We start from the raw sequence: 16,996 nt of genomic DNA, 5'->3' as shown, positions 1-16,996 counted from the left end.
TCTCAGCAAACTGGTGGTTCTGTTGCTTTGTCCCCTAGAGAACATTGCAACTCGTTGAGAGAGAGAAGAGGCGGGGAAGAGGGGCAGATCAGTCAGAACTTGTTGTCTTTAAGGTGGAGCTATTCAGAATTCTCAGAAGTTTAAAACTTTGAAACCTGATCTTCCTGGCTAGACAAGACAAAACCCTCATATCTGCTTTAAACAGCAGGTCTGATTTCCTAAAGACTATTCACCCCTTTTCCTTCTACGACTTTGCCCAAATACTGCTAAACTGCCTTTTGCCTTACATTCTAGTTATTCATGATGTCCGAACTCATAAACCAAACAAACAAAAGCCAGATTCTTTTTCATCCATCCATCAAATAAATATTTACAGCCTGCTGCCTCAGCACCAAGCATGAGGAACTACATACAGCGCTAGGACCTTGGACAGGGCAGCAGGAACTGAAACACATTAACTTGTTAACCACAATTAAAGAAGTGCTACCTGGGAAAGCGTCCCCTGTGCCCACCCTGTGTTGTCTGCAGTTGGAGCAAGGAAAATGGTGTTTCCTAGGCTGGTAGCCCACCTCGTTACCTTTCTAAGGGTCTCTCACACAGGCCTGGGCTACACTCAACACCTCCCTTCATGCTGAACGGAGGTACCTGGCTACTGATTATGTCCTTAGCTAAGAACAATGCTTGGCCCATAGTCAAGAACTCCAGAAATTCTCATCAAACCTGAGAAGAGCCTTGTGGTTTACACTTTGTGGGCTTTAGTTAGGGGAGCAGAGTGCTGACTCCTCATCTCAAGATCAGTTCTGATCCTCAGGATAATCTGGAGTTATCTAAGCGCCACTACCTAGATGAGTAGTTATCTATGGCCAATGACCCTCCTTGGCACATCAACACTCTCTTCATGGATTTACTGCACACGTTCTTACAAGAATTTGGGATCCATGGTTAAGATGTGCTATTCTCACTTGGGAAAAAGGAAATTGCAGTAAAGTGTTGAAAAGGAATAAGTCATCACATCTATAATCCTAGCATGGGGAAGGATTAGTATGGCTTCAAAGACAGCCTGGAATTACATAATACTCCAGGCCAGTTTTGTTTACAGTTTAAGGTACTGTCTCAAAAAGCCAAACCATAGCCCCCACAACCCCACAATCAGACAATTTTTTTTTTTTAAAAAAGGAAGAAAATACAAGAAAGTTATTGGTGTTAAAGTCAAGACTTGGAATTGCATGCTATGCAATCACTTGTTAGGAGAGGGAAGCAGAACTGAGCATCATGGTGTGGGAAGCTTGCACCAAGGCTCCACACAACCTGTGCCTTGTAATCCAAAGTAGATGCTAACTCAGCTGCACCAACTATAGCCAATTCCTGGGCTTAGACTTTGCCATCTTCTTACAGTGCATTTCCAGGGCCTGACACTCAGAAAAAGCCTTAGGAAGAACAGGTGACGAGACTACTACTATATATATTTTCTTAAAGAAAATTACAAAAACCAGACAATTCTGAAGTCTCTAGTTTATAAGAAATAAAATTATAATGGGTATTGTGGTTTCAATAAGAACAGTCCCCATAGGCTCATTGTTTGAATACTTGGACCTCAATTGGTAGAACTGTTTTGGAAGGTTAAAGAGGCATGGCCTTGTTGGAGGAGGTGTGACCCTGGGGCAGGCTTTGAGATTCCTGCCATTCCTGGGCTCACTTTGAGCCTCTTAGTTATGCATTAAGGTGTGAGCACTCAGGTGTTCCTGTACTCTGCAATCATAAACTCTAACCCTCTGAAACTGTTCACATTAAATGCTTTTATATGCTGCACTGATGTTTTATCACAGCAACAGAAAACTAAACAATGGTTATCATTCTTGTACATGTAAAAGTCACTTTAAGGACATGAAAAAAACATAAGGCAACTCTAAGTGACTTCACACAACTGTGACTTGCTAAGAACGCAGCGGTTTGGGAAGCTGCTTGCACATTGCTTGCCTTTTCCTTTCTTCACAATCTATGGCACTTCCACACTCAATTTAAAAGACTTCACCTTTTCTCTTTCTCCTCCTGGCGCTGCCAGAATTTTTACCTAACCTATATTACATTTTCTCTTAAACTCCAATAAAATGTTAAGCTAAAAGTCAGAAAGTCTATTATTATTATGATATGATGATGATGATGATTATATCTCTGTGTAGCCCTGGCTATCTTGAAACTCACTCTATAGACTAGGCTAGCCTTGAACTCAGATATCCACCTGCTTCTGGAATATGTACCACCACACCTGGCTAAATAAAATAATTTTAATACTTCAACCTCTGGTAGGACTTTGATGACTTAATTCAGCTTATTAGGGGGAGAATACAGTAGTAGTCAAGGATAGTGTCAAACTGGAATTCCGATTCATACTTCGACTTCTTTACCTTTAGTGTTGCCTTCTAGGCAGCTTTCAGGAAATCTCTGGAGAGTGAACAAGTCACCCAACAACACCCGGTTGACCAGATGGCTGAACTGTTCCTATGCCAAGAGGAACTCATATCAGAAATGAGCCTGCTCCCCCGATGGTGATGACTCTCAGGCCTATGACTTGAAGCTCCACACTAATCAGGAATTAGTGAAAGACAACTTGAACATCTTAACATTCTTACTGCTGGAATTTATTGAGCATTATTAATTTGCTATCCAGTATATATTTTAAAAAGGCCTGTCATATAAAAACATGTTTTAAGTCATACTTATATACTTTGTTACCTTTACAGTAAAATTATACTGATTTTCTGTGTGTGTGTATGTGTGTATATGCGCGCATGTGTGTATGTGTGTGTGTGTGTGTGTGTGTGTGTGTAGTAGAGAGGACTGAACATAGGGCCTTCCTTACACATTCTAGGCAAATGCCCTGTTATGACCGACCCCCTACTGCCCTACTATACTGAGTGTTTGTTACTACTGAGGACAGGAAAATGAAAAACCAATGGTTAATCAATATAACCTTTAGTATGAAGGTGCCTAGTAGAGAGTGACAGTGGGAACAGTGGCAGCTAGCTCATATAATCCAGGGCACATGCAGCCTGCAGCCACCATAGACTGGGCGAGGTTGTATGCCCTACAGTATTAAGAGACTTTACATGAGCCTGGACTATGGAGCAGATACTGTCCTTACTACCATTTAAGATGGACAACTCGAGACAGAAAGGTAAAGTCTTGTCCAGGATCTCCAAGCTAGTAACTGAAGGCTTTGACTTTGAAGCCATAGTCTTAGCTGCTGCCTCACACAGGCTGACTTACAGAGATAGAACCCATTATGTGAGAACACACAAGCCAGGCTGTAAAGCTGCCTTCCAGATGATTCTAAAGATCCTGTCTGCTAGTGAGAGTGCCTGTTCTTTCCTTCAAAATGGTGAGACACTCCTTCTGTATGTGTAATCTAATCATACCTCACAGAACAATTCTCTTACCAAGCAAACAAAATGAAAAATGAACACAAGTACACGAGCTTCCATATTTGCATATACTTTAATAACAAAGTCACGATAGCTGTAAATAAACAAGCGGAAAGACAAAGGAGCTCAGCACAGCACGCAGTGCGAGTCAGAGCAGCTGCACAGGAGGCTTTACCACACCATCCTCGTGGACACACGCCGTCCTCGCGGACGGAGGCATATGCACTGGATTACATGTATTTTCTTAAGCATTATTATCAAAGACTGCAAAATTAGGTCAAACAAGGATGTCTGGAAAAATGTGTCCTAAAATTTTAACAAAGTCTTTTAAGAAAGTCTAAAAACTTCCCATTTTCCTGCAATGACACTCAAAACTCTTGAGATTTGTATCAGAATATCTGCTAACTTTTAACTTTTACCATACATGAAAAATTATCAAAAATATACTGATGAGTCTATTCTAACTGTGGCTATATTTACATTAAGCAAATCTTTTACCAAGTTCTTTATATACAAATTACCACTTGTCCTATGTGACATTCATTAAAAAGTTAAAAACCACAGAAATATTATTAGAAATAATATGTTTGAAATGTAACTGTTTTCCATGAATGAATGACATTTTTAAATAATTTAAATGAAAAGAACTGACTTTCCCAGCAACTTCAGTTGTGAGGACTCCTCCTGCATGCTTTCTGTGATTTAAAGGGGGAAAAAACACAAGTAAAACTTCATTGCAAAGAGTTAAATAATAAAAAACTGATCAGCAGTTACTGACTTTTACATCAAGAAATGTGTAAGATTGGCATAAAAACTAAGTGACAATGTAAACAGTTTAAGGTAACCAAAAATATGAAAATCTTTAAAAACTGACAAAAGTAGAATATAAATACTTTTCTTGTTAACTGAGTCACAAAATAGTATCATACATTGAATTAAATTGGATGGAGGTGGAGTTTTGCTGCTTCTGACAAGGCCCAGCACTGATTAAAAATGAGTGATGAGGTTCTCAAAGCAGCATGACAGAAGATGAAAGGATGACCTGAGCCTACGGCGGTGTGTCCTAGCATCTGGGAAGACAGCCGGAAGGATCACTGCAGGGTGAGGCTGGCCTGCAGACCCTTGTCTCATACCCCTTTCCCCTTACCTATCAGTCCTTAGAGTAAAGATTTGGGGAGGGTTTTAGAGGGATCTTACTGGGTTCCTGACAGGAGAAGGTTCATACTTTTATCGTGAGAGCCACAAGCATCTTAGGTTCAGACAGACAATGTGGTCTGGGAGCCTGGCTCTGAGTGCAGGGCTATGTTGGGTACAGGGACTCCTCTCCTGTTCAATCATTAACTGCATTTATAACAACTCTTCCTATGGTAGAGAACAGATCAGTCCTCACTAGGAATTACTTAATTTTAATTATATACTCTACTAAAGCAAGGAAGAGAAGACCTACGTATTTACCATATCAGTTACTGCTTTGTCGCTGGACTTTGGGACCCACACTCTGTGCATCCTCTTCCTGACTGGGGCGTTTCCCACTGCTGAGGCCGGTGCCCATGGGGCTTCTTCCTGCACATTTACAAAGGCATGTGTGAGCTGAGCCAGGGGGAGAGCCAGGGGGTGGGGGCTCAAGCGCACTGTCCTTACCTTGCTTTAGTGGGTGAGTTTGCTGACTGTCTCCGTGAGCATAGTGTAAAATACCACTTCCTTGAGAGCAATCTGGATTTAAAACAAAAGAAAATTATTTAAAAACTTAAGACATAATTATATATTAGGACTGTAAAGCCAGTTTTTAGCTTTTTGTATTTAAGTTTAATTATATACTTTTCTCAATTTTAACTCTGTCAAAAAATTACAATCTCAAATCAAGAAAACTGTTGACAGTTCAAGGCAAAAACCACTTGTTGTCTTTTATTTTCATTTTGAATGCACTGTTTACATGTATTTTTGTATGTAGTACATGTCATGTATGTGCCTGTATGTGTGCAGACCAGAGGTTGATGTTAGGTGTCTTTCTCTACTGCTCTCCAGCTTAGTTCTTTAGACAGGGTCTCTCACTGAGCCCAGAGCTCACTGATTGGCTAGATTGCATGACCAGTGAACTCTTGGTTTTCCTATTTCTTGCTGGTGCCAGTGTCACAGATGTACATGTGTTTGTACATGTGTGAGTCTTTGCACAGCAGGCACGTTGCCAAGTGAGCCATCTCCTGTTGTTTTTTTAAAAAGGTTTACTGTATTTTTAGTTATGCATTTATATGTATGTGGGTATGCGCATATGATTGCAGGTGCCCACACAGGCCAGGGGCATCCCAATCCCCTGGAGCTGGAGTTAGAGGCAGTTATGAACCACCCAGAGTGGAGGCTGGGCACTGAACTCAGGCTCTTTACAAGTGCAGTGTGTTCTCTTAACTGCTAAGCCATCTCTTCAGTCTTCCTTTTCTGGCATAGGGTTTTTTTTTTTAATGACTTTAAAAAAAAAGATTTTATTTATTTTATGTATAGAAGTATACTGTAGCTGTCTTCAGACACACCAGGAGGACATCGGATCCCATTATAGATGGTTGTGAGCCACTATGTGGTTGCTGGGAATTGAACTCAGGACCTCTGGAAGAGCAGTCAGTGCTCTTACCTGTGCTGAGTCATCTCTCCAGCCCTAGGCTTTTTTTTTTTTAACCAGGTGATAGCTGGAAATGTGACTGTGATGGTTTGTCTATTCTTGGCCTACAGTGTGACACCATTAGCAGGTGTGGCCATGTTGGAGTAGATGTGTCACTGTGGGTGTGGGCTTTAAGACCCTCTTCCTAGCTGCCTAGGAACCAGTCTTCTCCTAGTAGCCTTCAGATAAAGATGTAGAACTCTCAGCTCCTCCTGCACCATGCCTTACCTGGATGCTGCCATGTTCCTGCCTTGATGATAATGGACTGAACCTCTGAACCTGTAAGCCAGCCCCAATTAAATGCTGTCCTTATTAAGAGTTGCCTTGGTCACAGTGTTTGTTCACAGCGGTAAAACCCTAACTAAGACAGTGACCATAAAGGGAAAACAGGCAGGCAGCAGTGAGCAAGGTCACGGTTCCTCACCCTGCCCTTTGAGGGCACATCCTTCTGTCACAGCCCTTTAAAAATGTGTTCCAATGGAGATGAGAGAGAAAGGGTCTGCTAGCTGAGATCTAAACAATTCAGATCTCAAAGGCAAGATACTCAGATGGAGCAGTTTGCTAAGAAATTTAACAACCCTTTCAAAAAGAAGCCATCATATAAGGAAACTGACTTCCTAGAACTGAAAAGCTTTATAGGAACATTTTTTCCAGTCAGTATGCTCAGATTATGAAAAGTATATGCAAGCTGGGCGTGGTAAATATGTGTCCTCCCAGAAATGGGAGACAAAAACATGAGGTAGAAGTTCAAGGGGTCCTTGCTGAACACACAGTGAATAAGGCAGACAGGGCTTCATGAAACTGTTTCAAAACTAACCAACAAACAGTAACTCAAAATAAACCAGACAGAGAGAGAGAGAGAGAGAGAGGGAGAGGGAGAGGGAGAGAGAGAGAGAGAGAGAGAGAGAGAGAGAGAGAGAGAGAGAGAGAGAGAACACAGCCACACGACCTGTGGTGTTTTGCTGGCACAGTGGTGCATACTTGCAATCTCAACACTGGGCAGGTCAAGACAGGAGGATTGCCAAAAGTTTGAGCCCAGCCTGATCTACACAGCAAGTTCCAGGTCATCTATGGCTATATAGCAAAACCCCATTTAATAAATAAAGAAGTGAGTCCTGAAACGTATTCATTTATTTTCCCTGTGATAGAAAATAGACTTGCTGGGAGGAGGCAGCATGCACTTTTATTCCTCTCCTTCTGTCTCTCATTAGAAAAAACAGGCTTCTTGAAAGAGATAAGAACCAAACACAACAAAATAAAACATAATAAGACAAAGCAAAATCCATCACATCGAGGCTTGCCAAGGAAACCCAAAAAGGAAGAAACCCAAGAGCAGGCACAAGGGCACAAGAGACCTGTTCTTCCTCACACTCAGGATTCCAATACAAATACTAAGTTGAAAGCTGTAATATATATGCAGAGGATCTGGTGCAGACCCATGCTGGCCTGTGCATGCTGCTTCAAGACAACTTATTTCTATTAAATGCTGATCAAGTTTTCTTTTTGGATAAGGAATTCTATTTTTCAGGTACTCAGAATTTAAAAACTGTCTGTCTTGGATCACAGATAATCTCCATCCCTGCGAAGGGATATCTCTATACTATAATAAAGACGCAAGCCAGGCGGTGGTGGTGCACACCTTTGATCCTGGAGGCAGAGGCAGGCAGATCTCTGAATTCAAGGCCAGCCTGGTCTACAGAGCAGGTTCCAGAACAGCCAGGGCTACAGAGAGAAACCCTGTCTTGGAAAAACCAACAAAACAAAACAGAACAGAACAAAAAGAAAAACAAACAAAAACGAACAAAAAAAGAAAAGAATTCTATCAGACCGTCAAAGAAGACCTAATACCAATAATCTTCAAACTAGTTTCTACAATATAGAAACAAAAGGAACACTAACCAATTCATTCTATGAAGCCACAGTTACGCTACATATTCTTTCTTGGAGATGGAACAATTTCTGTCTAATTAGGAACTTGTGACAATGTCCTTTCATAGAGGACTTCATAAAAAATTTTCTATTTTTATCATGTTTAATGTTCCAAATAGATTTTAAAAACTGGTTAAAAAACCTTCATATAATAATTTCTTAAGATTTTAAAAAAATAATAATGTATTTCGCTTAGTAAATGTTCACTATTTCTTTGCTTACAAGTATTGGATTTCCTTTAAAAAAATAAAAATTTTATGTCCATAAAAAAGAAAGAGAAGAAAAAAGAGAAGTACTCCTACTGACACTTTAATTCACAGGGTTTTGTTTTTGTTTTTGAAATGTTGATACTGTCATTTGCAGATTGGCCATTTTCTTTTTCCTTTTTTTTGTTTTTGTTTTTTGAGACAGGGTTTCTCTGTGTAGCCTTGGCTATCCTGGAACTCACTCTGTAGACCAGGCTGGCCTCGAACTCAGAAATCTGCCTGCCTCTGCCTCCCAAGTGCTGGGATTAAAGGCATGTGCCACCCACTGCCTGGCTGGCCATTTTCTAATTATACTGAAACTATACAACATGTGAGCGTGTATGGGGATAAGGGTCGCCATATTTAGGAATTGTTGCTAGGCGGTGGTGGTGTGAGCCTTTAATCCCAGCACTTGGGTGGCAGAGGCAGGTGGATTTCTGAGTTCGAGGCCAGCCTGGTCTACAGAGTGAGTTCCAGGACAGTCAGAGCTATACAGAGAAACCCTGTCTCGAAAAACCAAAAGAAAAAAAAAAGGAATTGTTGCCATGCATGATTGTACAGCACTGCCTACACCTTCATGAAGCTTTGTTAATGTTTTTTAATGTCACTGACATGTATATCCAGAGACAGCTACATGGTGAGTTCATGCTCTATGTATCATATTAGAATAAAAGGTCAGCAAATACATTTTTCCTGAGATCAGGCCTCATCATGTAGTTCAGGCTGGCTTTGACCTTGAGAGCCTTCCCAAGTACACGGGTGCGTCAGTCCCTGCAAACAATACATCCTCACCTCCTGAACTTACACTTTCCATGTTGCTCTATTCATTTGTGTTCCACAGTTGTTGCAGATACTACAGATACAGCACAGGATCTACACCACAGGCACCGAGTTCAGGAGTAAAAAGACTTACTAATTACAGTGCTATTACGACACAGTGGGGATTCTGAGGAAGGTCTATAGACAAGGCACAAAATAGTAACCTTGGTTTCAGTTTCTCAAGTTCATCAATTCTGTTCATTCTTTAGATACTAACTGAATAACATTGAAAACATTGTACTGAGTTTAAACAGCTGGACCAAAACACACACACACACACACACACACACACACACACACACACACACAAACACACAAAGATGTATAGGGAGGGAGGGAGGAAGAAAGGAGAAAAGTCCCTAAATCCCTATGTCTTCAGGACCTTTATTGTAGTTATACTCAAAAAATGCTGAGAGCATGTAAGAGACAATGAGATGGAAATATTTTATTCCACTGTGTGTGTGTGTGTGTTTGTGTGTGTATAAACCTTGTGGGAGTTCTGCCCTTATATCATGTGGCTCCTAAGGATCAAACTCAGGCAGTGAGGCTTGGTGGCATGCACCTTCCCGAGGCAACTTGCCCACTTGAAATTCACTTAAAAAAAGTGTTTCCTACCAAGTGTGGAGATATACACATGTGGCCTCAGGTTTCCAAAGGTTGAAACAGGCTGCTCTTGAGCTTGAGGCCAAACTAGGCTATGTGATAGGACACCATCTCTAAAACAAAATTAGTTTATCTTTGGGAATAAGGCATTGCTCAGGTGGTAGATTACAGAGCATGCATAAGACTGTGGGTTTGATCCCTGCACTGGGGAGAATGTTGTTTCAGAAAGTTGTGTAAGGGCAAAAGCACTGCTTCCCATCTGTTACAGTCAATAGCACAGAATAGGTTTCTCACAAAATTATAACTAAAAACCCAGAGATTGGGCAAAACCTACCTAAAATACATTGGAAATTGGTTACAACAGGGAAGTCTCACACAGGAACTACAATGGTTATGGCTGCATGCACAAGACCTGCACAAAATGAAGGCACACAAACTCCCAGCACTGACATGGGAAGGAACTGTGAGCAACCACCCTAGCCTGAAGAGCTACTGATGGGATGTGGGTCCTGAGAGACCCCAGGCTCCTGTTGTGGATGGCTATGCATGGGCAGCACCACATGGACTCTGAGTTTTAGAAACAGCACACGAAGGCTGGAATAACCTGTGTGAGGGTGAGGGACTGGAGGAAAGGGAAAGGGGTGGGTTTGATCAAAACACTATATGCATCTATGAAGTTCTCAAGCAAAAAAAGATTCTGAAAGGAAATACACTAGAATTTTAGTAAGGACTACATTAGCTGCAACTATACAAGGCATTTTTTCTCTTTTTACATTTTTCTGAATTTTCTAAATTACACTGAAAATTATTATTTTTATTGTTTCCTCCTAAAATGAATCACTTATGCCTACTGTTCATTACAGGTTCATGTGCAGTACTGGAAAGGAGCTTGTGATAGGCCTTCTAACACAGTCATCTAACAACATCTCATAAACACTGGGGTGGTTAATACTGTCAATGTGACAATCTCTGGGCATGCCTGTGGGTAGCATCTTACCATGGGCTGAGGTCCCAACTGAACAAAAGAATACAGTGAGCTGAGCAGTAACATCTACTATTTGCTTCACCACTGTGGATGTCATGTGACTAGCTGCCTTCAGTTTCTGCCATCATCATTTCCTTGCCTGGCAGATTCTATCCTTGATAGTGAGCTGAAGTAACCCCCTCTCCCTTATACAGCAATATAATGACTGAGAATCTACACACACACACACACACACACACACACACACACACACACACACACACACCCTACCCCCACTACTTTCAGCAACTCACAATGAGTTCTTGTTATGTAAGGGCATGTTAGTGTCTGCCTAGCAGGGGTGGGTCCATGTAAAATACATGATACAAAGGCAAGCGCAAGGGCCGCCCCAGGATATTCTGAGTTTTCTAAGGCTAAGTTGGGTCAGAAAATAAGAATACAAGCACCTGGAGTACTGCTGCCCTAGTCCTGAGGTGTGGCTAGCAGAGGTGAGTGGGTCACAGGACCAGAGGTTTATAGATTGCCTCATAGTCACTAAATTCATCTGGTTTCCTATCACACCTGGAAGTCCCTCCTGCCTACTGCATTAATTTCATTCCTGTGCCTAAGGTGAATACTAACTTACTTTTTACTCTAAAGCAGTGGTTCTTAACCTGTGGGTCACAACCCTGGGCACAGGCCAAACAGCCCTTTCACAGGGGCTTCTAAGACCATGAGAAAACAGGATATTTTACATTATCATTCATAACAGTATCAACATTACAGTTATGAAGTAGCAACAAAATACTTTTATGGTTGTGGTCACCTCAACACGAGGAACTGGATTAAAGGGTCGCAGCATTGGAAAGGCCGAGAACCACTGCTCTAAAGACTTGCCACTTTTGCAAGATGTTATTTTTCCCATCTGGCTCATAAGAGGATTTTGAGGTCATACATAAGACACATGTATTAGCATACTGTTGTTTTATAAATAACATTTGATTGTATATATACTTTTACCATTAAGCTATCATAAAGAAGCAATTGTTAGCTTGTGGGGAACATGTGCTTTCTTTGGGAAGACCAGGTGGGAGTCGGGTTTGGGGTTATACAGAAAAATCATACTTGCTTTTTTACAAACTACAGTTTCTCCAAAGCCCTGCTACGTTGTACACTCACACTTCCAGGTTGTCCCCTGTATTAGCATTTCTCCTCTACCCTAGCAGGTAGATAGTAACCATCTTGCCCCAGTCGGTCTGGCTCTTTCCAGGTTGTTGCACTGTCCCAGACCCAGTGATACATGACTGGCCACTTTATGTGGATGTGCAAAGCAGGACTGCACAGTGCTCAGTCTGCAGTTCTCTAGTGAGCAATAATGCTGATGAACAGACAGTTTTTAATTGAAAAAAAGTACACCAAAAATGAAATAAAAACTAGAAAATAGATGGTTATTTCACTATAAAAATAAAAGTACATTAAGACATAATTAGGTCTATGGCTAATTTCCAAAGCATAAAAAAGTGTAAAAATGAAATAAAAAGTTTTTTGTATTGCAGAGATTAGAAATTTTCCAGTCATTAAAAAAAAATCCTCCCAAAGAGAGGTCCATGTGTAGCTTAGCAGTAGTACACAGCACAAAAATGTCATTGAGGGTTGTGAACTTTGATGTGCCACTGATGGTAACAGCCCACAGAAAGGACATGCTTGGGGCACAGAGCAATGGAATTTAAGAGCGTGTACATCTTTTCAAGTCAGGAAAGCTTCCTCTGACAAAAGAAAGGCTTGCCCCGTGCAGAGTGAACCCTGACACCTGTCCACGGTATCTAGTTCTAAAATGCTTTTGCTTCCACCTGACAATTAGCAGACTGCCTGTCCACCGTCTTCTGAAACCAACCGTGTCTGTTCCCTTGGCTCTCAGGGCTTTCTCCCTGGCACACTATTCAATGAGGCAGCGACTTAGAGGTCTTCACCTTTTGCCCTCTACACTTCAGACCAGAAGTGCTATGTGGGTTTATATTCTTTATGTCTTTTAAATGCCTCAGAAAAACATCCCCAAAGGTAGTGTAGGCAAACATTTACATGATAATAGTAATTTCATGATTAATTCTTCTGTAACATGAAAAAGATCTTATTTTATAAATTTATGAAGCAAAAGTAGCTCAATTTAACCTGGTATCATGATTAGTGTTTAGGATAACTCCAAATGAAGGGCTTAGGAGCAGTGTGCCCCGTCACAGGCACCTACAGCCAACTAGCGCCCACCCCTCTGCTTCCTGCCTGTCATCAGAGCGCTCCCCAAAGCTTCTGTCTTCTCTCACATCTGTGTGGGGGCTGACAAGGCAGGCTGCAAACTGAACAAGAGATCTGAAAGAACTTTCAAAACAACATACAAAGATTTATGTCAAATTATAGGAGGACTGCAGAGGAACACATCTGTAGTAAGCTGTCACCACTGGTAACTGTTTTCGGGTGAGTCAGGTCCCAGCAGTGAAATATTTCACCTTATAAACAGTACACACAAAGCTGCATCTGCAGAGCAGGCCCCTGATGTGGAAAGAGTCTGAGCTGCATTCAGTCTTATGCAGCTACTTACTAGCTGTGAGGTCTTCTAAGCTAGCTAATCCTCCTATGATGATTTTCTCAGACATCAAGTGAGAATCTACCACTAACTCCCTGGAAATTATTGTCAGAGGTAGCCCAATCCCCTACTTCTGGGCACAAGACTGGCTAGAAAAACGTGTTTTCTTTCTCAGATTGGGAATACAGCTCAGTGTGTAGAATGCTGTCTTCTAGCTTAAAAATTCTGGCTTCAATTCTCAGCACCATAAAAAAAGAAAAAAGGAAGAAGAAGAGGAAGGGGAAGGGGAAGAAGAAACAGAAGAAGCAGAAGCAGAAGCAGGAGAAGTAACTTTATTTTTAATAATAGCTTAGAACATGCCACACCTTAAAATTAAAAAGAGCATTTTTAAAGTGATGTTTGTTTTGAATTTCATTACTCAGACTCACATGAGTTTTGGTTGTAGCCTTAGAAAACTAATGTGATAATGCAAATTTCCAATATACACTGTCTTCTACGGAATACAGATATGTATTTTTAAGTTACATTTGTCTGTGGTCTGCTTGTTTTTATGTACGTTGTGTATGTGTGTGTGTCTGTGTGTGAGTGTGCTCGCAGGTACCTAACAAGACTAGCAGATTCCTGAAGCTGGAGTTACAGGCAGTTGTGAGGCATCTGCTGTGTGATCTGGGAATCTGACTTGGGTCTTTTGTAAAAGCAGCAAGCACTCTTAGCCACTGAACCATCTCTCAGCCCACAGAGGGACTTTTGGCACTACTATCACACATACTGAAAATTGATTAAGAAACTAAACAGTTTCTCAGACAAACCTTTGTAAGACAAACCCAGGTGCAAAAGGAAGATGCACGTACATGGTGAGTCGTTCAGCTAGGCCTGCAGACTACCAACCTTTTAAACTAGCTTCGAGCGATCTGTACCTAGTAAGAGTAAAATGTACTGAACGTTCTGAAAATAGATCTGAGTTTCACTTTATGCTCAAGATGATCTTGATGGTAGAGTTGCTTAGTGCAGGGCCACTTACCTGAGCTTGTTCTTAGAACCACATAAAACAAATAAAACAAATCCCTTATCATTCACAAGACTTTGAGCTGGGCTCCATATCAACTACATGCAATATTGCATCTTTAACATCTTTACCAAGCAGGGGAAGAGTGTATACATGTACACTCGTATGCACGAACACAAGCAACTTTTAATTTTAAAGACAGCTTTTCAAAAAGTAAAGCAACAAGGCTCACTAAAGAGTGTATTTACTCATTACCCTCTTTATGTTACCAAGTCCAGAAATGTCTCACTTACTTCCGCCACCACTGCTACAGCTCGGGACATTCTCTCCAGGAGCATAGCCCATGAGCCCTCCATTCCCATTAGGGTTAGAAGGGACGGAGGCAAGAAGACCTGAAGAGAAACATTTTCCTATTAAATTATGACCACAGCTGACAAGGAGACATGTCCAGGAGACAGGGACTGACATACCTAGCCCTCTGTACCGGGAAAGCTGCTGATAGATCTGCTTCATTCTTTCAATATTCAATCGGCTTGCCTCAGCATGGTTCACCATTGGCTTGGGATAATTAACTCCTATCAAACATTTGGCTACCTTCTGGATACCTTCCGGTGCATTCCAAGGATCGTAGATATATTTTGCAGGGAAGCCTCTTAGGACAGGCAAATAACGCCTTTTGGGAGAAGGAAGAAATTTTTTTTTAATGATCTGCACTATTAGCACATTACAACAAAATACAAACCATGAATGAAAAAAAAGCAAATCTATAGCACTTAAATGGTGTGCTACTCTTCTCATCAACAAGGCAGAATATTCTGAATTTAGAGATGAGCCTTCCTCTGACGCCGGGGTGCTGGGATTAAAGGTGTGTGCATGCCACCATGCCCCGAAATACTTAAGAATATGAGTGTTGCTTAAGTGTCGCTAAGCACAAAAAGCTATTCCTCGGATTAGCTATTTCAAACTGAACAATAACCACCCCTGCCTTACCTAATATAGTCTCCATTGGGATCTGTCCTCCTACCAAAACCAACAGGGCAGTAGCAGTGGAAAAACTGCTGAAAAAAGGAGCTGCAAGAGAGCCACATCCAACTTCCAGCATTGATGCTCCAATCTGCGTCAAGCAGTAATTCTTCAAAGACCTTGGGAAGCAACAGTAATCAAGCAATTTACACACGTATTTACCCAAATCTCTAAGGTCACTGTAGATCAAAACTCAAGACAAGAAAATCTAGATAGAACTGAAAATTAAACACTCCAAAATATATATTATGTTCTAGTAAGTAATTTCTGGGAAAGAATACACAGGAAATACAGCTTTCTGGATAGAATTTACTTCCATAACTGTGGAGGTTTGAATGAGAAGGGGCCCCACAGGTGCACATGCATGTACGTACATACGTACATACATGTGTGTGTGTGTGTGTGTGTGTGTGTGTGTGTGTGATAGACACAGTGACAGGGAGAGGGAGAGGGAGGAAGAGAAAGTACATAAGGACATACACAGCCTGTGCTGTAGCTGGAATTGTTTGGGAAGGATCATGAAGTGTGGCCTCTTTGGAGACAGTCACTGGCAGTGGGCTTAGCGTTTCAAAAGCCCATGTCATTTCCTGGGTGTGCAATCTCTCTCCCTCCCTCACTCTGCTTCATACTCGCGGGCCTGACTCCTGTGACACGTTCATGCCAGCCTCCCTGCTGCTGTGCTCCAACCAAGATGGCCACGGACTCTAAAACTCTTTGAAGCCATGACCCTAATTAAACGCTCTTGTTTCTAAGTTCCCTTGGTCATGACAATAGAAAAATAACTAAGACAATATCCTTGGAAGTGCTCCTATGGGAAGAGTAAAAAATTACTCAAATAATTGAGCTTTAAAGAGCTGTAAGATTAGTAGATTTAAAAAGGGTAGTATCTCACTTTTAAGAAAGCAAAAATATCACCAACTAAATCACAAAGAAAAATATAGAAGCTTGGATGTACTGCATAGACAAAGAGAACATGCCACTATACGGTACCATAAATGCAGTAGCATTATAGTTTAAATTTCACATTCTCTGATCCAAAGAAAATATAACTAAATAATGTATTAATAAACTTGTTAATTGGGAACTAGGAGATATACGAGATGGAAAACGAATCCTTAACAGTTATTTTTCTTTTTTTTTTTTTAGTTTTGTTTTTTTGAGACAGGGTTTTCTATGTAGCCTTGGCTGTCCTGGAACTCACTCTGTAGATCAGGCTGCCTCAAACTCAGAAATCCACCTGCCTTTGCCTCCCAAGTGCTGGGATTAAAGGCATGTGCCACCACTGCCCAGCCAATCCATAACAATTAAAAAAAAAAATCAATGAACAGCATTAGAAACAGCCCCTAAGGAGATGAGATGGTTCACGAGATAAGGGGGCTTGCTGCCATGTCTGACAACTTGAGTTCAATTCCCAGAACCCATATGGTGGAGAGAACCAACAAGTTGTACTCTAACCCACCTACCCACAGATAAATTTTAAAAAGTTTTTTTTTTTTTTTTCAAAAATAAAGAAACATTCCTTGAACTGGAAAGACTGATGTAGCCAGACTGGCAACACGTGATACAGGTTTTAAGTATAACTTCATGGTGATGTTATGAGATGTAATATGCTTCAAAATATGCATTAAAGGATTAGTAAAATAGTAAAGTAAGGTAAGATGATGTAGCTCAAGTTCATATAATGTGAACTCACTACTTCTAAGAGCTCAGGGTTGAGTATGACAGAGACTGCCACCTATAAATACATCTACCCAATA

At 41.1% G+C, this 16,996-nt stretch overlaps 1 protein-coding gene across 1 annotated transcript in view; it reads right to left on the bottom strand.

The window, feature by feature from the left end:
* Positions 1 to 3,476: 3,476 nt before the first annotated feature.
* The window catches only part of Cry1 (cryptochrome circadian regulator 1), a 61,696-nt gene continuing 48,176 nt past the window's right edge, over positions 3,477 to 16,996 (bottom strand). Inside the window, exons 8-13 of the mRNA XM_031349304.1 lie at positions 15,207 to 15,358; positions 14,687 to 14,889; positions 14,510 to 14,608; positions 5,064 to 5,135; positions 4,878 to 4,985; positions 3,477 to 4,117 (exon numbers count right to left, since the gene is read on the bottom strand). Of these exons, the coding sequence (XP_031205164.1) occupies positions 4,882 to 4,985; positions 5,064 to 5,135; positions 14,510 to 14,608; positions 14,687 to 14,889; positions 15,207 to 15,358 (630 nt within the window). The 3' untranslated portion in view covers positions 3,477 to 4,117; positions 4,878 to 4,881. The remainder of the gene's footprint in view (positions 4,118 to 4,877; positions 4,986 to 5,063; positions 5,136 to 14,509; positions 14,609 to 14,686; positions 14,890 to 15,206; positions 15,359 to 16,996) is intronic.

Source organism: Mastomys coucha, unplaced genomic scaffold (assembly GCF_008632895.1).
Source record: "Mastomys coucha isolate ucsf_1 unplaced genomic scaffold, UCSF_Mcou_1 pScaffold4, whole genome shotgun sequence".
In the NCBI taxonomy this organism is placed as follows: Eukaryota; Metazoa; Chordata; class Mammalia; order Rodentia; family Muridae; genus Mastomys; species Mastomys coucha.
Note: the sequence above shows the minus strand (reverse complement) of the source record. Positions and strands in the feature narration are given on the sequence as shown.